General features: G+C 38.9%; 1 protein-coding gene across 10 annotated transcripts in view; it reads left to right on the top strand.

Moving 5' to 3' along the window:
• The window catches only part of celf1 (cugbp, Elav-like family member 1), a 58,182-nt gene that overhangs the window by 23,183 nt on the left and 8,881 nt on the right, over positions 1 to 26,118 (top strand). For 4 of the 10 annotated variants that reach the window (XM_085410243.1, XM_085410234.1, XM_085410302.1 and 1 more), the window contains 9 exons: positions 7,013 to 7,095; positions 9,347 to 9,395; positions 9,519 to 9,653; positions 18,221 to 18,300; positions 18,681 to 18,842; positions 18,932 to 19,001; positions 19,183 to 19,305; positions 20,812 to 20,928; positions 22,764 to 22,949. In XM_085410243.1, coding sequence (XP_085266369.1) covers positions 7,013 to 7,095; positions 9,347 to 9,395; positions 9,519 to 9,653; positions 18,221 to 18,300; positions 18,681 to 18,842; positions 18,932 to 19,001; positions 19,183 to 19,305; positions 20,812 to 20,928; positions 22,764 to 22,949 — 1,005 coding nt within the window. The remainder of the gene's footprint in view (positions 1 to 7,012; positions 7,096 to 9,346; positions 9,396 to 9,518; positions 9,654 to 18,220; positions 18,301 to 18,680; positions 18,843 to 18,931; positions 19,002 to 19,182; positions 19,306 to 20,811; positions 20,929 to 22,763; positions 22,950 to 26,118) is intronic. The other 6 variants (XM_085410250.1, XM_085410285.1, XM_085410259.1 and 3 more) reach the window with 5 other exon arrangements.

The raw sequence follows: 26,118 nt of genomic DNA on the forward strand, positions 1-26,118 counted from the left end.
GGTTTTTCCACACGCTTCTTGCGACCCTGTTGACTATTTTGAATGAAACGCTTGATTGTTCGATGATCACGCTTCAGAAGCTTTGCAATTTTGAGACTGCTGCATCCCTCTGCAAGATATCTCACTATTTTTGACTTTTCTGAGCCTGTCAAGTCCTTCTTTTGACCCATTTTGCCAAAGGAAAGGACATTGCCTAATAATTATGCACACCTGATATAGGGTGTTGATGTCATTAGACCACACCCCTTCTCATTACAGAGATGCACATCACCTAATATGCTTAATTGGTAGTAGGCTTTCGAGCTTATACAGCTTGGAGTAAGACAACATGCATGAAGAGGATGATGTGGACAAAATACTCATTTGCCTAATAATTCTGCACTCCCTGTATGAGGAGAATCGTGCAGACATCTAATTTCTCGCTGAGGAGTTTCAACAGCGTGTCCTGGATTTTGCTGGTTTTTCCTCTCCTTTCTCCGTGAACCCCGGTGACGCTCCAGACCACCTGCAGGTGGAGCTCATCAAGCTACAGTGTGACGCTCAGTGTCACATTTGGCACCAACAGCTCCTGCTTTTCAACTTTTACCACCAGCTTTATGAAAGCAGGTTCCAAGAGATTTGAACATTTCTAAGAAATTGATAAGCTTGTTTGGCAAGACATTCTTGGTTATGAACTTTAGCAAGAAGTCACCAGCATGACATCTTGTGCATCAAAATCACTGTCTCTGAGCCAGACCTGGCCTTTTTAATGCAATCGAGATCTCAGTGTCACCCTTCACATTAGTGCAGGCAAGTTATTTGTTAAGTCTTTTGAGGAGAATGAATTCTACAATCTCAGTGAATGGATTTTTATTGGAGGATATGTTTAACCTTCTCAAAAGTTTTCAATAGTGATTTTGGTAAAACAGTTAAGATTTATTTGCGTTCTGTGTGAAGAAATGAAAAGTATGCCATTTGCAATAAAAATGTCATTAAATAATTCATTTGCATTTAATGTTAATGGTTTGTAGAATGTCAGGCTGAATGGTCAGCCCCCACCTCTCCTCCCCACATCGGGCCCTCTTTGCAAAAGGTTTGGACACCCTGGTATACTGTTTGGTTCTGAGATGTTTTCCAATTTCTTCTATTACTATACTGTTTCTAAGAAGCTCCCGTGAAAGTTTTTCAATAACCAGACTATGCCATTATAGTGATGGGGACTACAACACACATTTGTAATCTGTCCTTAATTGGAACAAGTCCGAGTGGCTTTTGGAGAACTACTAACATATAGAAGTTCCTGTACTTTATGAAACATATAATGTGTTTGGTCACTGTGTGATTGTCTGTCCCTGTGTGTTAGCCCTGCGACAGACTGGCGACCTGTCCAGGGTGTACCCCGCCTCTCGCCCTATGACAGCTGGGATAGGCTCCAGCGCCCCCCGCGACCCTGAAAAGGACAAGCGGAAGCGAATGGATGGATGGATGGATGGTCACTGTGTGTTAGACAAAAAGATGGAAAGTACAGCTACTGCTGTGGTATTATCCCACATGTTTGTCTATAAATCAGTCCTCAACAATTCTTAAAAAGAAACCACTGTTTTCTTGAAACTTTTTAATTTTGTAAACGGAATAGATATTGATTGATTGATTGATTGAATCTTTATTTTGAACATGTTGAAAAAGTATAAAAAAAAAAAATAGAATTAAAAGAGACAAATGAACAAAGCAAACAAAAGGAAAACGAGCAACCACAACTCCAAATAACGTCCATGTTCAAAAAGGAGCAGGAAGAAGCATAAGCTTATTTAATCCCACCCCTTTTCCACTATCTAGTATCAATAGACTACAGAAATACCTCCTTGTAATTACATTATATGTTATGTGTAATTTTTTATTTTTTATTTTTTTTTTAATATATACACATATATGTTTCTATCTATCCATACCTACGTATATACACACATACGCACATATACACATTTTCAATAACCCCATTAACACCTGAAGGATACACAACCTACAATTTTATATATATTTAATATATATATATATATATATATATATATATATATATATATATATATACATATACACACATACATATACACACATACATACACACACATACACATATATATATATACATATACATATATACACATATACATATACACATATATATACATATATACATACATACATACATACATACACATATATATATATACATACATACATACATATACACATACATATATACCCATACCAACAAACCCGTGCATGCGCACACACATGAAAATATTAGACAAGAACACCCTATCAAATCTCTACCTTTTCCCTGTACCCTGTAAAAACCATATCCTTAAACCGCTTTTTAAACTGTGCCATGCTTGGACATTGCTTCATATCTTTACTTAGTCTGTTCCACAGCTTCACTCCACACACAGAGATGCAAAAACTTTTTAATGTTGTACGGATACGAGGATGTTTTAAATTTAATTCCCCCCTCAAATTGTATCCCCGTTCCCTTTTAGAAAACATTTTTAGAATATTGTCAGGAAGCAGGTTATTTATTGCTTTATATATAATTTGTGCTGTGAGAAAATGAACCAGATCTGTGAATTTTAGAATTTTTGATTTTAAGAATAGTGGATTTGTATGATCTCTGTAACCAGTTTTATGGATTATCCTTATGGCCCTTTTTTGTAATATAAAGATTGATGATAGCGAACATTTGTAAGTATTGCCCCAAACCTCTGCACAGTAATTCAAATACGGTGCAATCAGGGAACAATAGAGAATGTGGAGTGATTTGTGGTCCAGAATGTGTTTTACTTTACTCAAGATTGAGACACTTCTTGAAATTTTGTTATGTATATGATTTATATGAGACTTCCAGTTTAATTTATCATCTATAATCACACCAAGAAACTTATGTTCAAGTACTCTTTCAATTTCCACACCATCTACATGAATCTGCACTTGTGCATTTCTAAGGGAATTCCCAAATAAGATAATTTTAGTTTTACTTAGATTTAGCGATAGTTTGTTCCTGTTAAACCATTTTTTAATTTTGCACATTTCTGAAGTAATTGTATCCAGCAGCTCCTTTAGATTCCCCCCAGAACAAAAAATATTTGTGTCATCTGCAAATAATACTAATTTTAATATATCAGATGCCTTACAAATATCATTTATATAAATAATAAATAATTTTGGACCCAGTACAGAGCCTTGTGGAACACCACAAGCAATGTCCAAGCATGATGAGGAATGGACACCCAGCTTCACAAATTGTTTCCGGTCACTTAAATAATTTTTCACCCATTGCAGTACAACCCCCCTAATCCCATACCGTTCCAGTTTATTAATTAATATGTCATGATTGATTGTGTCGAATGCTTTCTTGAGATCCAGAAATACTCCAGCTGCATACTGTTTCTGATCTATAGCATTCGTAATCTCCTCAATTGATTCGATTAATGCCAGAGATGTTGATCTTTTTGATCTGAATCCATATTGACTGTCAGAGAGTAATTTATATTTATCTAAGAATTTGTCTAATCGTTTATTAAACAGGTTTTCTAGGATTTTGGAGAATTGTGGTAGTAAAGAAACAGGCCTGTAATTTGTGAAGTGGCGTCTATCCCCGGTTTTATACAGCGGCACAACTTTAGCTATTTTCATTTTGTTTGGCACTTTTCCCGTCTGAAATGATAAGTTGCAAATATATGTTAGAGGTCCTACAATTCCTTCAATGACCTTCTTGACGATTTTCATGTCAATATCATTACAATCAGTGGATGTTTTATATTTACACATGTGTACAATGTCAATTATTTCTTTTTCCTCCACTGATGTGAGGAACATTGAGTTAGGGTTCCTATCAATCAGGTTTTCACTACAGTCAACTGATGGCAGTGACTCAGGAATTTGTTCTGCCAGTTTTGGTCCAATATTTACAAAATAATGATTAAAGCTGTTGACCTTATCAGCAGTGTTTTCCATAATATTGCCATTATCGATAAAGTATTGTGGATAACTTTGTTGTCCAGAATTATTTTTAATGATACCGTTTAAAACATCCCATATTCCTTTCATATTATGTTTATTGTTGTTCAATATTTTACTATAATACTCCTTTCTACATACACGTATAATATTGGTCAACTTATTTTTGTATTTTTTATATTTATTTTCAGCTTCTTTTGTTCTTTGTTTTAGGTATTCCCTATAGAGTGTATTTTTCTTTTTACATGCATTTTGTAAACCCTTAGTGAGCCATGGTCTATCTGAATATTTGTGCTTTCTGTTGTATTTTATTGTTGGACAGTTTTTATCGTACAACTCCATGAATATTCTTAAAAATATGCCATATGCAATATCAATATCAGCTTCTTTGTACACATTGTCCCAGTCCTGATTTAATAGATCGTTCTTAAATGCAGTCATAGTTTCTTCCGTCCTTACACGTCTGTATCTCAGTTGTTCTTCATGCTGATTTTTCTTATAATTAGTGTCATAAACTGCAAAAACTGGTAGGTGATCACTGATGTCATTAATTAATATTCCGCTCACAATGTTGTTTTCCATATTGTTAGTGAAAATATTGTCAAGTAAGGTGGCACAATGTGGTGTAATTCTGCTAGGCCTGGTTATTTTAGGATGTAAACTCAAACTGTACATAGTGTTTAGGAATCCGTCGCTCATTTTATGCTTTTTTGGATTCAACAGGTCAATATTAAAATCACCACAGATAAACATAACTTTTTGATTTGTTTTAGAGAATATTTCCTCTATGAAGTCATTAAATACTTGAATACTAGAGCCAGGTGTTCTATATATACAGCTAATTATTACATTTTTTTCTTTTTCCTTATAAATTTCAATTGTTATACATTCTAGTAAATTATCAATTACAGTTGTCATACTTTCTACCACCTTGTAGTTTAGGTTTTTATCCACATACACAGCTACTCCCCCTCCACTCTTGTTCCTTCTATTTACAAAATTCACTTCATATCCCTCCAGTCCAAAGTCCATTCCTTTCTCCGCATTGATCCATGTTTCAGAAATGGCAATAATTCCAAATGGATTTGTCAACTCATTTAGATATTCCTTTATATTGTTGAACTTGGCACACAGACTTCTGCTATTAAAATGGATTATTGATAATTTATTTTCCGTGTTGATGGTGTGCTTAAACTGTTCATCAGTGAAGTAGCAGCAGTTACAGCTGATGTTGTAGAAGAAATTATTTTCCGGGTCTATATCCTTTTCTAAGTCTAGAGCATTATGGTCTGTGTATCGAAATGTTCTCAGTTCCAGATTATCATAAAGAGAATTCCAATGAGTCATGTTGATATTGTTGCTGTATGCAGATGAAGTTCTTTTGGACTGTGCCATGTGTTGTGTTGTGTGTCACGTCACATGTGTATTCATACCTCCAGAGTAAGTTGACCTCAGTATTTGTCCAGCTCTTCCATATTTCTGATGACCAACACTTTGGCTTGTTCCGGTGTTCCATTGAGTTTAATGAATACTTTGCAGTTGGTGGTCCATGTATTTTGAATTTTTCCCTGTTTCTTCAAGTAACGTGCTTTCCTGGCAATGTCCGCATTTCTTTTTATCAGATGTTCGTTCATGAAGACATCGGATCCTTTCAGTTTCCTTCCTTGTTTTAACAGTGCTGTTTTCTGTTTTCTGTTTGCAAATCTCACAATGATGGCTGGTTTGTTACTGTCATTTTTTCGGGGTAGAGGGTGGCAAGCCTCAATGTTGTTATAATCCACTTCCACACCTTTGGACCGTAGAAAGGTAACCACTTGATGCTCCGTGGAGTTGACATCTTCCTCTCCTGGCCCTCCTACATTGTCAGTGGCGACCGCCCGGGCGTATGACCGGGGTTTGATGCGAAGCCCCGTGATGATAACATCGTTCATCCGGGTGTACTGCTCCAAATCCGCCACTCTGTTCTCCAGGTACGCCAGCCGCCGATCCTTCTCGGCGTTCTGGATGCGGAGAGCCTTAACTTCCTCGACCAGGTCCAGGATGGCTTTCTGCTGCAGTTTGACAGTAGAAATCTCCTCTGTCATAAACTCCAGCGACTTCTTAATATCGTCTTAATATCGTCTCCTTCCTCGGCTGATATCATTTCATCAACAGCATATACGTGTTATTGTGGATCTGATTTGAATGAATAATAATAATCGTTGATGAATTAAACACAACCCATGTTGTTTTAAAATCATGTGCGGCTCTAAACGGCTCATGGGCAGCACAGTGGTGGAGTGGTTCGCACTGTCGCCTTGCAGCATTCAGATTCCTGGTTGGAAACCCAACAGGGGCCTTTCTTTGTGGAGTTTAAAAGTTCTGTCCATGCTGGGTGGGTGGTGGTGGTGCTCTGGCTTCCATCTCTGATTAGATTAAGTGCTTAACATGTATAGAATAAAGTGCTCCATGAACATATAGGTTAAATTATGTTACATGTATTCTTCACTGACCACATTAATGAGTTAAGAATTGTTATTTGCAAAATGCATGCGTGCATAATAGGGTTATCTTTATTGAGCTGAATTTTATCAACACCTTGCCTATGAATGTTTATGAAGTGTTAACAGTAGTTATTTCCCTTGTACTTTGTGAGGTACAGGAGTTTAAGAAAGTTTACATCACTGTCATTTGTTATTTTTAATGCATATTGTAATACAAGGCATTATTTTATCCTTTGCTTCTTCTGTTATGTGACATTCTGTGCATTTTCTAGAGGTGGCAAAATAACCCCTCAAAACACTATTATTATTCTGACATTTGCTAAACCTAGAGTAATATTAGTTTATTTTTATGTTTTAAAAAAGACTGAATTAATTGAACCAGTTATACTACTAATCTTCTGAAATTGAATATATTGATTTTATTTTTGGTTTGCTTTGTTAATGTCCTTTGTTTTTAATTAGCAAAAAAGGAAAAACATGATCTTTGTATGATGTGAATCAGCTGAGTAAGATTTTTCTTTTTCAATCTCTGGCAGGTTGCTGTTTTGTAACTTACTATAGCCGCAAATCAGCCTTAGAAGCGCAGAATGCTCTGCACAACATGAAGATTCTGCCAGGGGTAGGTGATAGTCCTTGATTTGCCCTTTCATCACATGTGCAGTTCACATTGAAACCTTGAACTTGAATTTTTGGTTATCCATCAGAAAAGTGGATAGAGATTAAGCATATTTTGTCTGTCTGAAAGGAAATTAAATCACTCATTTTGAGACATCAAAGGCTATTGATTTCTGTGACGTCTCTATTTTTTTCAGCAGTTGTCCACAGAGGTGCACTAAGCATTTACCCTCCAGATTCTTTGCATAGCAGTTGGTGTGATGTTCCCAATAATACTGGAAAAATAGAAAAGTAAAACTGCAGATTAGAGGAATTAAACGGCAAATTGACTAAGGAAGATAAAAAAAATATCAGTTCAAGAAAAAAACCTGTCTCCCCCTGTTTATCAGGATTGGTTCAGTTTAAATCGCAATCCTTATAATCATACTTTTTTCAATGAACTATGAAACTATTAAACCTACAAATTCACTAACAAGTGGCTAAGAAAGAATAAAAGGAGGGTTTAAAAGTGCTAAGTACATAAATAGCTATCCACTGTCAAATCTTAACTAGTTTTCTTGATATTAAGATAGGGTTAGTGTTTGGGTCGGTCAGCTATGGGGCCTCCTCCGAGTGGGATATGCCCCGAACACCTCACCCAGGAGATGCTCAGGGGGTATGCTAATCAGATGCCCCAACCACCTTAACTGTCTTTTTTCGATCCTGAGGAGTAGTGGTTTTACTCTGAGCCCCTCTCGAATGACTCCTCTCCCTATCTCTACAGGAGAGCCCAGCCATTCTTTGAAGGAAACTAATTTCTGCTGTTGTATTTGCACAATCTCCCTCTTTTGGGCTTTACCCAAAGCTCGTGACAGTAGGAAGGTGAGGGTAGGTTACACAGACTGGCTGGTAAATTGAGAGCTTCCCTTTTACACTCGGCTCCCTCTTTGGCACGACCGACAGTGTCTGTATAAATGCAGACGCTTCCACAGGTCCATCTCTGTCTCTCACTCTCCTCTCACTTGTAAACACAACGCAGAGATAAACTCCTCCACTTCAGGCAGCAACTCATCCCTGACCCGGACTGAGCACTTCACTCTTTTGCTGCTGAGGACCATGGCCTTTGATTTTGAGGTGCGGATTTTTATTCCCACAAATTCACACTGGGAACCACTCTAGTGCTTGTTGGAGGGCCTCGGGGTACTGGTCGTTTGGTACTGGGCCGCGAGAGTTGAGGCTCAGGTGTGAAATGTATGGTTTTCAGGGTTTTTATCGGTTTTCAGCGTTATTTTGTTATCGTTTTTATCGTTAACTCGGTTTTCCTGGGTCTTTTCACGTGTGTTATGAATAAATCTTCTTTTTTTCGGTACCAGTACTAGTTTTATTTTGTTGTATTTATCCGCGACACCTTAAAGGCCGGTCCATGAAAATATTGTCGGGCATAAACCGGTCCGTGGAGCAAAAAAGGTTGGAGAGCGCTGTCTTAGAGGATAAAGAGCTAGTCCAGTGTTCCGCGACCAAGACGAAAACCGCATTGTCCCTCCTCTATCCGAGGTTCCACTAATGGACCTACTGCACCCTGCCATTTACCTTCTGAGGAGTACAATCCCCCCTCCGTGTGATGTTGCAGAAAGACTTTCCACTTAAAATGCAGTATTTCAAAAACAATCTAAGAAAAATGTCAATGCTTGATCAATAGTGAAAGTGTCACTCAGTTTTGTTTTTAAATTAATGAAAAAATGTTTTTAAAAAAAAGCAGGTCTTTTAACATAAAAATGCAGCATAAACATGCACTTCCTTATTTTAAACAATCCTTGTCTATTTATTTTATTTTCTGTTCTTCTGTAAGAAGTAGTGTAGTGACAGTGCCCCCTACTGTAGAGAAAACTTGGTACAGATCGCAGCAGCCAGCTGATGCAAAAGGAGCTGATCTGTAGGCAAACATGTAATTCAGGACTTGTTGGGACAATACAATAGGACGTTGCCATGTCATATCTTAGTAAATAACTGCACTGAAGATGTTTCATGTGTCTTAAAGGAAAATATACCATTTGTCGATATTATCTATGTATGTATATGTATCTATGTAAAAGAGAAAGGTCTTTCTGTTTGTGGAGCTTTTCAGGTATCTGTAGTCAAATGGGATCCAAACATCTCTAACAAGCACACAATAGTAATTTTACATAACTTGGCACATGAAACCAACATATTCGTTTCTGTATCTCTACATGTTGTGTATTTTATGAAATAATATATATATTTACTGTCTTGCTCAGATGCACCATCCAATCCAGATGAAGCCCGCTGATAGTGAGAAAAACAATGGTAAGGATTTTGTAGCATAAGTACCTGCTAATAAACATACTTTTATGCATGTTGAATGTTGCAGGGCACCATAATTCTTGATATAATGCACAGAAGTTTAATGTTGTCTTATGTTTAATACAGCAGTGGAGGACAGAAAACTGTTTATTGGAATGATCTCCAAGAAGTGTAACGAGAATGATATCCGACTGATGTTTTCGCCATATGGACAGATAGAGGAGTGCCGGATACTCAGAGGCCCTGATGGACTTAGCCGTGGTAAGACTTATTTGTGATAAGGTTTAGCTTTCCAGCGTTTGCTATTCTGTTGCCAGGCTTATACACAATTACAGGTTGAAGTGTGATATTGTGTCTTGTCTGTCTGCAGCTTTGTTATATGGCTGAAAATGACTAAGTCCAGTAGTCATCTTTTGTAATAGTTTATGGTAAGTAGGGCTGCCACAAACGATTATTTTGATAGTCGACTAGTCACCGATTATTTTTGCGATTAGTCGACTAATCAGATCATCATCCATTGGACGTAAAACTACAGCTTATTGCACCAGCAGCATCTGCTCTTATATAACTATCATTAGCTTACAGCTTTAAGTGTGTAAGGTCTGTACTAACTAACAATAAAGACAAGATGGTAGTTTATTAAAGTTTAATGAAATCTGCAGATTGTTTCGGTGAAGTTTAATAAACTCCTTGCTATCTAAAATATAACAGGACACCGGAGTAAATTCTCGAGCATCTCACACTTCTGATGATCAGCTGTCTGCTTGACGTTTATTCAGCTGTGTAAAAACTATAACTTTAATCTCAGCCAAACCGATTTACTCAGGAACAAATAAAATACTGAAAAAAGCCAAACAATAACATTTTTAAGTTATCTAAGTGACTTATATATCATGTTTAACCTGAGTAGTGAAAGACGGAGGTGGGTTTGAAAACGATTTGCCCAGAGTCCGGTGTTCTCACGGCTCTAGTTAGCCTAGCCCCCGGCTAGCTATCGAGCTAGTGGGTAACAGACGTCTCCGAAAACGTCGGAGCGCTTTTGAAAATATGTGGTGTCCTGATAAACTGAGCCGATATTTGAGGTTTACACAGCTACATTCTCGCCTGAAAATATGTTAAACGTTTATTTTGTGACCCAGAAAGAATAATAAGAGTAATATTAAAACTAACTAGCTGCCGCCATTGTTGGAAACTGCGCTGGGCCGCGCTATGAATTCTGGGACACAGCTACTTCTTCTTCGGGGTTTAACGGCAGCTGGCATCCTTGTACATGCAGTGCTGCCATCTTCTGTTTCAGTCCGTTATTACACTCTTAAATCCTGCTACTTATTCCTGCGTCTTTTGGGATCTTACAAAGCTTCAAACGACGCGTCGACTATTAAATCACTCGACAACGATTTTAATAGTCGACGTAATCGTGACTAGTTGACTAATCGTGGCAGCCCTAATGGTAAGTAAACTAAAGAATTGTAAATTAAAACTCAGCGATCCCCAATGAGCAAGCACTTGCAGTATGGAGCAGAATAAAAACTCCCCTTTAACATGTAAAAACCTCTGGCCTGACCAGGCTCAGGGAGGGAAAGCTGTTTTCTTAGGCCAGATTAGAGAAGGAAAGACAGAAGAGTGTCCTGATAACAAAAATTAAACAGGACATAGCACAGATTATGAACCAGGAGCATAACCAAGAAAACTGTTCAAGATCTAATGCTCTACTGAATGCTTTATTAAAAAGGAAAGTGCATGCAGAACTAGGGGTAGGCGATGTATTAGATATACTTTATGTATTGCGAGTTTTGGTTTGGTTAAAATGGTTCTTTTGCAACCATAAACTATAAATTCCCATGGCAATATTAAGCTATGTGCATGTAATTCACTGTTTTGTTTTGTGATTTAACAAGGAGGATGCCAAACAAAATGCAGTAATTTGCCGTAAAACATGCCACAAAACTATTGCCACAAAGGGTAGCATTGCCATAAATTTATTCCACCAGCTGAAAAGTCATCCACTGGGGGTGGCTGTAGTTCAGGAGGTAGGTAGGTCACCTACTGATCGGAAGGTTAGTGGTTCGATTCCTGGCTCGTCCAGTCTGCGTGTCAAGTATCCTTGGGCAAGATACTAACCCCAAGTTGCTCTCCGATGCATCCATCGGAGTGTGAATGTAGTTCGTAAGCACTCTGTTTAGAAGTGCTTGTGCCAATGGGTGTGATTGGGTGAATGTGGCATGTTGTATAGAGCGCTTCTAGTACTCTGGGAGAGTTGAAACGCGCTATATAGGAATCAGTCTAGTCCATTTATCCTTCAACTGCAAAATGAAGAATGTTTTAAATGTTGCATGTCAACATCTCCCTACACACCAAAGAAAATATTGAATAAACCAGCTGTGATACCTGTGACTGCTCTTGGTCAGTCGCTTTTAGTCACTATCTAGACTTTTGTTTCTGTAATATGAGGTCATTGCATTTTTAATTTTACTGTTTTTATATGTTATAAGCACAAAAAAGAGCCTTTCTAATTTCACTCGTTTTATTTTGTCTTGCGAATTCTTGCTTGATGTACTTTCTTGTTGTTATGATCTTCAGTTTGTTGAAGCTCTAATGTTGACCACAGAAAGAGAGTTACTGTCACAGTATTGTCATTTGGAAAAAAACTTCTATGTACAACTGAGGGTTAAAAAATGATTGAAATAAAACATGTCAATTCATTCAGATTTATTGTATTCAAAGTAGAAAAAAATATTGAATGGTCGATTTGAATGAGTATACCAGTGCAATTTTATTCACTATACGGTTGAAAATAACATGTTTTTGGAAGTTATTTAAACACTTCATGATATATATCTTGAATCGCAATAAAAAATGCAAAAATATTACAATATTAGATTTTCCTGATATCACCCAGGCCTTTGCTGAATTTAAATTGCGAGGTGATTCCACAGAGCAGAATCTCTATTCTGTCTTAGGCATATCTAGGAAGCACAAATAAGCCTGGACTACATAATGCTTTCTACAGAATAGTCTGGTACTAATAGCTATAGGACCTGATCTTTAGGACTTTGTGTGGGCCTAAGCAAGACGTATACCGTATTTTTCGGACCATAAGGCGCACTGCCGATGAATGGGTCTGTTTTCATACATAAGGTGCACGGGATTATAAGGTACATTAAGTGAAACAAAACGGACAGATAAGTCAAACTTTACTCAACTCATTCCTCTTGCTTCCTCTACTTCCATAACATTGATTCATTAATGTTGAATTCTCTCACAGCTGCTCTATTCCCATGTCGTTGCAGTATATTAATGACTAACCTCGTATTGTGGATGAATTCTCAGTTGTTCTCCTGACCGAAGTTTGGTCCGTTTACAGCATCCAGCCATGCGATTAAAGTTGTCCAGCTATGGTTGTGCCATCAGTTAACCCTGATGGCACGCGTGCCCAGGGTTGTCAACCCCTGATTTACACCGTTTTTAACTCTCAGTGATCCCGTACTATTGTTTGACTTTGGGATCTAAAGCGAAAGGAGTTTTGGACCCAGATAACTCCGTGAGGCTCTTGACTACGGTAGCCGCAATCCTACGACAATCTAAGTGGTGTGGCTTCGTAGCTTACCAAAGTCATATTAAAAATTTTTGGGCGGTTTCTGGTGTCATGACGTAGTCAGTGGACCTATTCGGTGGCTGCTCCCCACAATCTTGATAGAAAAACACCGAAACTCGTTAACAGACAATTCAACTGGGCAAGACAAAGCTGGTGGCGGAATAAGGCAAAGGGAACTCAAAATGCCAAAGGGACAGGATAAAGCCACTTCCTAATGCTAGCATCGTGACAGGACAAGCTAGCATGAGCCCCGTTAGCATAGCTAGCAATTCAGCTGGTGAGCTACTAAAGGGTATCGAATCATTGAAATCAGAAATCAAACAAGATAATGAAGGTCTGAGAAGACATAGAAGACATGACACTGGAGCTAACCGAAGCGCTCTTCCAAAGCCTAAAAGCACAGAAATTGATCCGAAACAAGCTGGCAGATCTAGAATCAAAACCATCATTTAAAAGGGGTTACAGTTTCTAAAGTTGAACAATGAATAGGTCTCTTTGGTGATGATATAATAATATACTTACAGGATCCTGACACGACCTTTCCTCAATTGATTAAAGTATTTAAACATTTTGGTAAAAAATGAGGGTATAAACTAAACATCTTAAAGACTCACGTACTTTGTATGAACTATTCCCCCAGAGATTCAATTCAAAAGAAATATAAACTAAAATGGGACTCAAATAAGATCAAATATTTAGGTGTCTATCTAATCTGTGAATTAGGCACATTATATGAGGCAAATTATGGCAAGATTAGCAACGCGATTCAAAAAGATTTGACTAAATGGGCACCACTTGTCATGGATCTCCAGTCTATATACCAGACGTACAATTTGGCAAAAGTGATAAACTAGTGAGCAGATTTATTTGGAAAGCGACAAAGCCAAGAGTAAGATTTAAAACCCTCCTCCTCTTTCTTTTCCTAGTTGGACTCGCCCTCATGAATTTCAAGGAATACTTATATGCAGCCCAGCTGAGATATATTGTATACTGGTGCTCACCGGACTACACCTCAAAATGGAAACATATTGAGATAAATTATTGTTCATCATGTCAACCACAAGCAAGATTGGGAGAAGAAACTATACAGTCTACACATGCAAATCCTATTACTGAATTCACTATTAAACTCTGGTGGGTTATAGTGACGAAGTGTAGAATTGAAGAAGACTGCAAACTGTTGGTTTGGCCTGCATATTCTCAAAAATTCCTAAGTGGCTAATGGGATAGTACATTTTTAGGATGGATTAATAAAGGAATTATGGCAATGTGCACATTAATAGATGGGAAAATATTCAAATATTTCGACAAACTACACAGACAGTTTGGACTGGATAAATCAGACTTGTTTCCAATTAAGACACTTTTATAATACAGGAATCAGGAGGAAGGCCCTGAGGGAAGGTAGCCAGATAACAGAAATAATATCAGGTGCGTATAAAAATCTTCCATCAAAAATTGTATCAAAATTATATAATGGTCTGCGAAATTTGAATAGGAATGAAACATTATATATTAAACAAAAGTGGGGATTTGAATTACATCTTAAATTGTCAGAGGATGATTGGGGATTCACATGTCTCTCACAGCATAATTCCACTAGCTCTAGACAATGGAGAGAATATGGTTGGAAAAATGTAATTAGGTTTTTTATTACTCCTTATATCAAAAGCAAGCAGCTGAAAACACCCTAGCAATGCTGGAGACTATGTGGGGACTGGAACGCCACCATTCTCATGTGTTTTGGAAGTGCAAAAATGTCAAATCTTAGTGTATTGCGGTAACAATGAAGAAAGTATTTGGGTATGATGTGCCGTGCGAGGCCGAGTACTGTATTTTGGACTATTGGAAAAAAAAAACTTTGGCCCAGAGATTATGTTCATTATGTTCCTTTTGTGTTCCTTCCCTTTTTTATTTTCTTTTTGTTTGTATGTTCTATAAACTTGGAAAAAGTAAAAAAAAAATAAAAAGTATTAAAAAATATATATTTTTGACAGATTTTTGAGCACCGTGTACCACATAAAATTTTTTCGAGGTCTGTAAAAGCACAACCAGAATTCATACATAAGGTGCACCGGATTATAAGACGCACTGTCAATTTTTGAGAAAATTAAAGGATTTTAAGTGCGCCTTATAGTGCGGAAAATACTGTACATTAGAGGCCAAGTAAAGCTAATTGGTTTCTCAAGTCCCGATTTGTAGCCTTGAGATGAGCGTTTCCACCGCTGCAAAAAAAACAAGGAAGGGCAACTCTGACTATGAAACCATGTGCTCATTGGCTAATGACTGACAATGCATTAGGCCAAACCGTTCGGTTCTACAGATAATCTGCCATTTTGAAACATGGTCTAAGCAAAATTTACACAATAGACTCAGTTTGTTTTATTCAGTATCACCCAGAACAAATGACTAAGCCCATTTATTCACGACCAAAGTGTTTACCAAGGTCAAGATAGAAAATCTTTTTCCCATAGACTTCTGTAGGACCGGAAGTCTTTTTGTAGTCACAATCTGGTGACCCTCAGATATAATTTGGCACTTACAAATTGGCTTAATTTATTTGACCCCAAAGCTAGGCCCAACTTTTTTTTTTTACTGACTTATTGCTGTCACCTTATAACAGTTGGCCTGGGCTCCAGCCTCAAACAAGCTGTGAAGTTTGACACAGGACCTGATGGCCCTTTGACTGGAGATTAAGGCTGCCACAAACAATTATTTTGATAGTCGACTAGTCACCGATTATTTTTGCGATTAGTCGACTAATCAGATCATCATCCATTGGACGTAAAACTACAGCTTATTGCACCAGCAGCATCTGCTCTTATATAACTATCATTAGCTTACAGCTTTAAGTGTTTAAGGTCTGTACTAACTAAAAATAAAGACAAGATGATAGTTTATTAAATTTTAATGAAATCTGCAGATTGTTTCGGTGAAGTTTAATAAACTCCTTTCTATCTAAAATATAACAGGACACCGGAGTAAATTCTCGAGCATCTCACACTTCTGATGATCAGCTGTCTGCTTGACGTTTATTCAGCTGTGTAAAAACTATAACTTTAATCTCAGCCAAACCGATTTACTCAGGAACAAATAAAATACTAAAATAAGCCAAACAATAACATTTTTAAGTTATCTAAGTGACTTATATATCATGTTTAACCTGAGTAGCGAAAGACCGCGGTGGGTTTGAAAACGATTAGCCGGGAGTCCGGTGTTCTCACGGCGCTAGTGAGCCTAGCGCCCGGCTCGCTATCGAGCTAGTGGGTAACAGACGTCTCCGAAAACGTCAGAGCGCTTTTGAAAATATTTGGTGTCTTGATAAACTGAGCAGATATTTGAGGTTTACACAGCTACATTCTCGCCTGAAAATATGTAAAACGTTTATTTTGTGACCCAGAAAGAATAATAAGAGTAATATTAAAACTAACTAGCTGCCGCCATTGTTGGAAACTGAGCTGGGCTGCGCTATGAATTCTGGGACACAGCTACTTCTTCTTCTTCGGGGTTTAACGGCAGCTGGCATCCTTGTACATGCAGTGCTGCCATCTCCTGTTTCAGTCCGTTATTACACTCTTAAATCCTGCTACTGATTCCTGCGTCTTTTGGGATCTTACAAAGCTTCAAACGACGCGTCGACTTTTAATTAGTGGTCGACGATTTTGATAGTCGATGTAATCGTGACTAGTCGACAAATCGTGGCAGCTCTACTGGAGATCAATCAAAAGGAAGCTTCATCAAATATGGAAAAGGGCTCTTGTGTGCCAGATTACACAAGAACTGGGTCACATGGAGTGTAACTCCATCAGACTCAATCCAAATCCAAAAATTTCAGTTCAATTGTCAATATGGTATGTAAGAGGTCAGGAGAGGTAAAGTCATCCAGGTCTAAGACAATTTAGACTCACTTGAGGAATAAAGGTGGTCATAGTCTTACTAACTTTAACATGTTAAAATGTTTTAATAAATGTACTGAAACATATGCAAATAAAAAGAATAGGGATGGCACAGTATTGTAAATGCCTAGTATGGGCTGAAACCCAAATGTGGAAGCTCTGTGCAATGGCAAACCAAGCAGTTCTATATGTCCAAAGGTTTATAGACAACTAAACTGGGATGACGTAAAAAGTGACTAAGATTAAAGACTGATCTTATCCACCAGAAGATGCCCTCAACAGCTGAAAGCTCATACTTTTTCTTCGCTCTGCAGGTTTGATTCTAAAGAGACAACATTGATTATCAATTCAGTAAAATGCCCTGCTCTTTAACAGCTTTAAAGAACCATGATAGAAGTGAAGAAAAATGTTGTTTCGAATACCACAAAAATGTTAGAAGGTGAAAATACTATAAATAGGATAATTTGCATCATAGAGATCTGTTCTTAAACCATGTTTAGAGTCAAAAAGTGATATGACTTGGTTAGTTGGTCCCTGCTAATAGACTTACATTACCTAGGTAAGGTAACTAGTGACAGAACTCAGTGGAACACAAGGACACTACAACTAAAAAGCAGCCTAAGGTATCACTTTTGTACTTTAAAAAAACAAACAAATAAAAGATACACTGTCCGCTTTCACTGTCTGTTTCAGTGCAGTTCTTTCATTATTTGGTTAGCTGCACTGAAACAGGAAAATCTTACTGTAGCCTTAATGTTAGGGTTAGGGTAGGGTACAATAATACTAATTGTACAAAAAATACAATTAGCGGTACAATCGTCTGGAAAAGCAGATGTGTCCACAAGATGATATCATCACTATTTTATCCAATGCCAGGAACTGATGACCTACTGATTGAATTGAAATATAAAGATAAATTAGGACCTGGCGTCCACATATGTGGACATCACATTTTGGGTTATTTAGACCAAAATACTAAATTTTGCTCTACTTATGAGGACATTATGCTGCTACTGTTCTTTCAAAATTTTAAATGAATATCCTCATACGTGGCTCTCATTTTTATTAAAAACAAAAGTAAGGTAAAAAAAAAATCTGGTAATTCTTTGTTTTTACATTCATCGGGCCCCAATCAGCCCAAATATCAAAGAGAAATTAAAAATGCTGCCGTGGAAGAGTTCGGGTCTTAGGAGGTTAAATATGAATAATGAATCTTAATCAAAACCAAGTTCTCTTACACCAATAAACTGGAAAAGTGTATCAAAAATTTTGTTAAAAATAAGTGTGGTCTTACTGAAAGGTTAACAAAACTGATACATTTAGTTTCTTTCTTGCAGGTTGTGCGTTTGTGACATTCACAGCCAGACAAATGGCCCAGTCTGCTATCAAATCCATGCACCAGTCCCAGACCATGGAGGTGAAGTTTAAACTAAAAAAAAACTAATTTTGTCTGTGATTTTGATTTTAGAAGATCTGCATTCTGTTGTTTCCACTGGATAAATAGTTTCAAGGTTTCCCAGTATATGATTATTCACAGCAAGCGATTAACCATTGTCCTTGATGTAAATATGTAAGAAAAAATTGTGTATGTTTCTGTCCTGTTTGTTTGTATATGTGTCTTTCTGGCTGCTGTTACAACCAAATTTCCCCTTGTGGGACAATTAGAGGATTATTCTATTCTATTCTAGATTTTTTTTTAACTATTTGGTTACGTTACTTGGAATTTGAAAGATGCAGTTTAATAGTTTTGACCAGTAACCTGTCATGAGCACAATGTTTTCCTGTGTTTGTGTTCAGGGTTGTTCATCGCCAATTGTAGTGAAATTCGCAGACACTCAGAAGGACAAGGAGCAGAAGCGCATGGCTCAACAGCTGCAGCAGCAGATGCAGCAACTTAGTGCTGCTTCCATGTGGGGTAATCTCACTGGACTCAACAGTTTAGGCCCACAGTACTTAGCAGTAAGTGTATATTTATCCAAAATGTAACAACCATTAGAAAACAAATTGACAAATTTAAATGTTATCTTCCATTTTTCTTCTTGCTTTAGCTCTACTTACAGTTGCTGCAGCAGTCTGCCTCCACAGGGAATGCACTCAACAACCTGCACCCTGTTTCAGGTACATATACACACATCCAAAAAATGTAAAGCTATATTACTGGCTACATAATAATCTCATTAATTATTTTGAGTTTAGATTCATCCCTTTGTTTATTGAGAAAGTTAAGTCCAGCCTTATATCTGTATAACTGATGATCTCTGTTGGGGAACTTAAACTTGCCTATTCATGTGTCTGTCAGGTCTTAATGCTATGCAGAACCTCGCTGCTTTAGCAGCAGCAGCAACTGCTACACAGGCCACACCTACGGGTTCTAGCGCCATGACGACATCTACTAGCCCACTAAGTGCGTTAACAAGCTCAGGTAAAAACCAAAACACAGAGTCTGTACTACAAAACTAAGGAAATTTAAGTTTGGTTGATTTCTTTGTTGTGACAATGAATGTTGCAAATGAATCGTATATCACTGGAAAGCCTATTTATGGTGCCACCTTTGTAAGAAAAATGTATTTTTGGGTTGAGCAGCAGAGGTTGAGTATGTAGGTTGTGCCCTGTAAAACTTAGTGGACACAGGTGAAAGAATATTGGCTAACCGGATAAAACAATACTGTGGATCCATCACAGAATGGCTATAAATACATACTTTCACAGAATTTAAAACTTTATATGCTCTTGGACCTGAAATTAAATGTCAGGTAATCTCTAATATAATGTAAAATACTGAACACCAGGATTTAAACTGTATATTAAACCCATTTGCTTTACAGCAAATTCATTTCTGTTCCACTACTGGCCTAATGCAAGAACTGCTCAATTAGGTAAGGAGAAACAATAGTCCATTAGTCCAAATACAACTTCATCCTCAAGAAGTATAGTATTGGTGCATTGTATAGTATAGTATTGCATAGTATTAGAGAACTGGAGCCAACGACCTTCACCTAAACCCAGTAAAATTTGATAAGATCATATCTGTGAAGGTTCTCAGTCATCCAGGTCATCATAGTTTAAGGAGCTTGGAAAGATGCTTTTTTCTTTCCAAGCTCCTTAGATTTGATAAGATTATGTTTGGGCTTTTGAGCAATAAAATTCAAGAAAGGCGTGTGCAAACTTAAGTTAAAAAAAAAAAAAAAAAACCTGATTAAAAATATTTTATTACAATCGTGATGATTTGGGCCAATGCCTTTTTTTTTTTTTCATATGCTTGAAAAGCAGCCAACACGTATACTGTATATGAAACACTTTGTCATGTAACAAAAACCAAAACCAAAAAAGCAAGACTTGAACCCCCCCAAAAAAACCAAACCTTATTATAGCAAGTGCTTTTGTTTAACGCTAGACTTGGCAAAGGGCTTATTTGGACCCCTTTGCATTTTAAAATGTAGCTGTCGAAGTAAAACTCCACCTAATTTCATGACTTTTCCAAAAATAGAATTGGGTCATGATACACTTTTTGGGTGTAGGGAATAAAAAGAAAAACGCATTGTAACAATTTACTTCCTTCAAGGGTGTAATTTTGACCCAATGGAAATTATTGTAAAATGCCTGGCTGCCTGGAAACATGTATTGTTTACACACATGATGATATTAAATCTACCATAACATGAACCAGAGCTGACTAGATGTGATTCATAGGTAAATATATAGCAGACTGTAGTAATGAAATCATTTAAATTACTTGTAAGACTAATAAAAACTAAACTAATAAAACCCTTAAAACATAAATCCTGGCTTTGTCAAATCTTCCTTGTGGTTAGAATTGTGAAATTACTTTTAATTTTGATGTTTTCCATTCTTATAGTACTTTTAATGATGCAAGGTAAATTGTTCATTTCCCCTATTATTATATCATTAAAAGTAAATGTTTCCCAAGCAGGCTCCTCCCCCACCTCCAGTAGCAACTCCTCGGCGAACCCCATGGCTTCTTTAGGGGCCCTGCAGTCTCTGGCTGCTAGTGCTGGAGCTGGCCTCAACATAGGTTCCTTGGCAGGTAAAAACTCTTATCTGCATAGGCTGAAATATAGATTAATTTGAGGCAGTACGTCTGATATAAATCTTCATTTTCAGGATTTGCTTGTCTGTGCTTTTTGTTTTTATACGTTAATTCTGGCTGTAATCTGGCTTGTAACTGTTTTATAATAATCACTGCCTGTTGGATTGGATTGTACTTGAAGGACTAACTGTAAATAAGTTCCAAGTGCGTTGGCTCAGTGGTTCCTTCGGTGGTTCCTCCTAACTTGAGCAACTTAATCCATGAAATCTGTTGCATAAATAATTTTATTTGGGGGGGGGGGGGGTTGTTTTGTTGTTGTTTTGTTTTGTTTTTTACTTTTCAGGCTGACTCATTAATTACAATTGTAAAACCAAAAGGGGGAAAAACTTACTTTTCCCTGGAACACTCTCTCACAGTCTGTGTCTAAAACCTAAAAGAGGAATTATGGATTTGATCAACTGGTCTCTGAATGCTATTGACACCCTTTTCTCAACGAGAAGTCTGAACTCGGTGAGCCTGAGTGTCCTGGAGGTACTTTCCCTGCCGGATACACGATGGATGGGTGGCAGGAATGGAGGGTCGTGTGCCTGGCGGGACTGTCGATCAAGGATGCTGAAGATATCTACCTATTCGGAACCATGATAACAGGGTTCTGGCTGATCGGAGCTGGGTTGGCCCTGGCTTATCTGAGAATTAAGAAAGCGGAACCGGCTGTTCAAACCCCCCCAAGGCTGCCCGCTGGGATTGAAACGACGGGACGAGGCGTGAGTTCTCAAAATGGGCTCATTGAGTGCAGCACGGTTAAGACCTTGGAGAAGCTTGCGGCTGCCGTGAACACTCAGAATAAGACCTCTGAGCGCAAATTGGATTACATCTTGGAGAAGCTCACTGCGGTTGTGAGTTCTCGGAATCGGCTCTTTGAGCACAAGAATGACAACATCACGGAGCGTAAGGTTGATAACATCATGGAGAAGCTCGCGGCTCTCCACCGGGAGATTGAGAGACCAGTGTCGGACTGTAGAACAGCTTTGAAATTCATATAAGTTGTTCGCACTAAAGTATAAACCACCATCACTTCATGCGGATACCCCTTTGGCGCCAGCTGCGGTCTCAAGGCTGGAGCTGAACAATAACACCCTGATAACAGACTGTGCTTAGACTGTTTCTTCCCATTCTGCAAGGCCACCTGGGTTGGCTGGAAGACTGTTTACTTGGACAGTAAAGGACACTAAGGACACTGTCTCAGCTGAACTCTGGACACACACATACACTGATACACACTCATCCCCCCTCCCTTTCCAAACGCCTTCGACGCTTGTTCCCTCCTAGAGAACACGGCGGGTTTGGGCCCAGCGCTGGAAAAATAGCTGCAGGGCAGGATGGCTGCTGTGTTTGCTTGGGATTACTCCTCACCCCCCACCCACCCCTGTTACTGGTCACGTGCTCTATAATGTTGTGCTGTGGACATTTATGTGCTTTCTGTGCAGAGGAGTTTTTTTGTTTCCTGTTCTCATGCTGTCCTCCCAGGAGCTCAGCATGAGTAGAGGTCTCTTTTTTTCCCTCTTGGACTTTCCCATTGTTTTGTATTTCAGTGTTTTTCCGTAATACTACCGGTCCCCTACCTGTCTCCCCATGTGATGTCTGTGTTGTGCATGTAAGGTCGGGGGGAGGGGGTCGGTCCCATTTCACTGCAGGGCAACTTGCATGTGACAAATAAAGTTTTCTTGAATCTTGAACAGTGACAGCCTTTTGGCCTCTTTTCTGATTCTTAGTCTACTGAAGTTTGTACCACTGTGAACATACAGCTTTTTTTCTTCTTGTAACTGATGCAGGCATGGCAGCACTTAATGGCAGTCTTGGCTCTGGAAGTCTTTCTAATGGCTCAGGAAATACAATGGAGGCACTGAGCCAGGCCTACTCTGGCATTCAACAGTACGCCGCCGCCACCCTCCCTAGCCTCTACAACCAGACCATGCTATCCCAGCAGAATGTGTCAGCTGCAGGCAGCCAAAAGGAAGGTGAGTTTTGTTAGCTGGGAGTTTTGTTAGCTAATGCAATGACTGAGTGAAGTGGACACTTATTAAAGGCATTTATACAGAGGTTCAGTGTGTAACTATTAAAAAACAGAATGCAGCTCTACTGTATTAGCATGTTTTAATGTATTTTCTCTTTAATTCAGTTTTATCCAGCTTTTGCTTGATCAGTAATAAGCCTCATGAGTTGTAGGCTGTTTTTTCAATTAGGTCGTACCTATATGCCTTAGATGAAATAGATAAACCTACTGTCAGTTTTCTCACAATTTAACATAACTCAGGCAACAAGAATAAACCATATGTAACTTGGAACCTCTCTAAAGGATTGTATTAATGACAAAGATGCACACACATGTTGTGCCATTTGGTTATGCAACTTTTTTTTTTTTTTACAAGAAATTATTCTACTTTCCAACCCTCACCCTTGGTCAGATCTGGGAAATGATCAAAAGAGACTATGTAGGGTCATGAATAGGGATGGGTACCGGTGTCCGGTACCATGATGGCACCGGTTCTGACATAAACGGTAGTAACCAGACCGAAAAGCAGCGCACATTTCGGTGCTTTATTTCGGTGCTTTTTTTCCTGAGCTGTGATACACTTCTAGCCAATCACTTTACGTTTCCGAGGATAGTAGGCGGGGCCAGGTACGTACGTTCTTTTAGAGCAGAGCTACAGATTAAAAATGTCCAAGGCGAAGCGGTCAAAAGTCTGGCTGTACTTCACAGCAAAAGATGCAAACTCAGCAGCAACAAGTGCTTTAAGCTGATACTGTGATACTGTCAAAGGAGGTAACACCTCAAATCCAATGAAACACCTGGCGACGCATAGCGTTTTTTTTAAAAGCCCAGAAATGCGCCGTATTTGATAGCTTGCTGCGAGACCTCACACCGAGCGCATCTACTGCGGGTGGGTTGCCTGTTATGCAACATCCCCCAAAAACACGAAGAGGAGCGTCCTGGCCCCTAGCCCTGCCAGTGTAGCAGGAATGATGATGATGATGGCAGCAGCAGCTTCTCTGCGTGAGTAGCTTAATGTTGTTAGTGTGTAATTTACGCTGAGTAGGCTAACCACGTTATTACATTAATGCATGTAAGGTGAACTAGCAAACATCATCATAGCTACATGCGGCTGTCTTCTTGTTTGATGGCAGATACTCCCTTCACCCTGGCCAAAAAGGCTAAAATGACCAAAGAAAAAGTGGGAAACAGTTAAACATGAGAGGTTTTTGGACAAAGTTTGTGTTTTTTCCATTGTTTAAGCACTGCTTCCAGCCAAGAGTGATACCATATATGCCCCATAGCTGCAGAAAAGGCTAACATTGTTATCTTTTTACAAAAAACAGCTGAGCATGAGAGGTTTTTGGACCAATTTTGTGTTCTCCATTCTTTAAGCACCGGCACCGTTTCAAAAGTACCGATTTGGCACCGGTATCGGATAAAACCTAAACGATACCCATCCCTAGTCATGAACAGAAGTGGGTAAAATGAGTTTATTTTGTATGGTGGCTGTGCTCAGCATTTGCGGTAGAGAGAGTAACTCTGATATCCAAGCTGAGTGCTCATCAGAGTAGTGCTCCTGCTCCTTTGTGATGAAAGGAGACAGTTGAGGTGGTTCTGACCTCTGGTTTAGGATGCCTCCTGGATTTCTCCTTAGAGGTTCTCCAGGCACTTAGGAGCAGAACCCAGTTTCTGGGGAGAAGGATGTCTGGAATACTCTGCTCAGTCAGCTCAGTCATGATCTCCCTTTGAATACCCCTAAAGATGATTCATGGATGATTTTTTGTTTTAATTTTACACTTTTTCTCGTTTGTTTTTTTAATACTGTTATGCAATTTAAAATACTTGTTGACAGCTCTAATTCCTTCATCATTTTGAAGTAATTAAACATGGTAAATGTAACATGTAACAGTAAACAAGTAAACTAGCTGCAGAGATGTTACCATGCATCACCATTGTGCCTCTGCTTACCTACTAACAGTTAGCAACATTATTTGACTTTGATTTGATTTGATATACCTTTATTAGTCCCACAAGGGGAAATTTCATAAGGCTGCCGACCTATTGGACGCAATGGCGGCGCCATCTTACCCTCCGACCATACATACATTACACAAACATCACATGGGGAAGACAGGTCAGAGAGGTATAACAATGGAAAATGCACCACATGAGGAAAGATAAGGAGAAAAAATAACTCCCCCAGACTGAGCTCCAACAGGGAGATCAGTTTGAGAACAGAAAAAAACACCTCTGCACATGAAAAACCTCTTAATACACCAAAGAAACACATGACAAGCAACAGGGATGGGTAAAGGGTGAGAGACAGCCGATTTAGACAGTACATCCGAGCCTGCGTGCGCTGGTCTCCATGATCCACCGTCAGCATCGGAAGGGAATAAGCGTCAAAGGCATTTGGAAAGGGAGGGGGGATGAGTGTGTGCATATCAGTGTATATGTATGTGTGTGCGTGTCCAGAGTTCAGCTGAGACAGTGTCCTTCGCCCTGCCAGGCTAAGTAAACAGTCTTCCAGCCAACCCAGGTGGCCTTGCATGGAATGGGAAGAACAGACTCAACACAGTCGTTATCAGGGTGTTGTTGTTCAGCTCCAGCCTTGAGACCGCAGCTGGCGCCAAAGGGGTATCCGCATGAAGTGATGGTGGTTTATACTTTAGTGCGAACAGCTCATATGAATTTCAAAGCTGTTCTACAGTCCAACACTGGTCTCTCAATCTCCCGTTGAAGAGCCGCGAGCTTCGCCATACTTGCGCTCTGTGATGTTGTCATTTCTTGTGCTCAAGGAGCTGATTCTGAGAACTCACCACAGTGTGCCTCCCCGAGATGTCATCCGATTTGCGCACAGAGATGTTATTCCGAGCGAGCCCTTCCGAGATGTATCCAGTCTGCAGTCAGAGATCTTATTCTGAGTATTCACGGCAGCCGTAGCCTCTCCAAGATCTTATCCGTGCTGCACTCAATGAGCCCATTTTGAGAAACTCACGCCTCGTCCCGTCGTTTCAATCCCAGCGGGCAGCCTTGTGGGGGTTTGAACAGCCGGTTCCGCTTCCTTAATTCTTTGATAAGTCAGGGCCAACCCAGCTCTGATCAGCCAGAACCCTGTTACCATGGTTCCGAATAGGTAGATATCTTCAGCA

This window comes from Rhamphochromis longiceps, linkage group LG1, assembly GCF_057381845.1.
Source record: "Rhamphochromis longiceps isolate RC_006_pf linkage group LG1, R_longiceps_female_GT1.1, whole genome shotgun sequence".
NCBI classification, from domain to species: Eukaryota; Metazoa; Chordata; class Actinopteri; order Cichliformes; family Cichlidae; genus Rhamphochromis; species Rhamphochromis longiceps.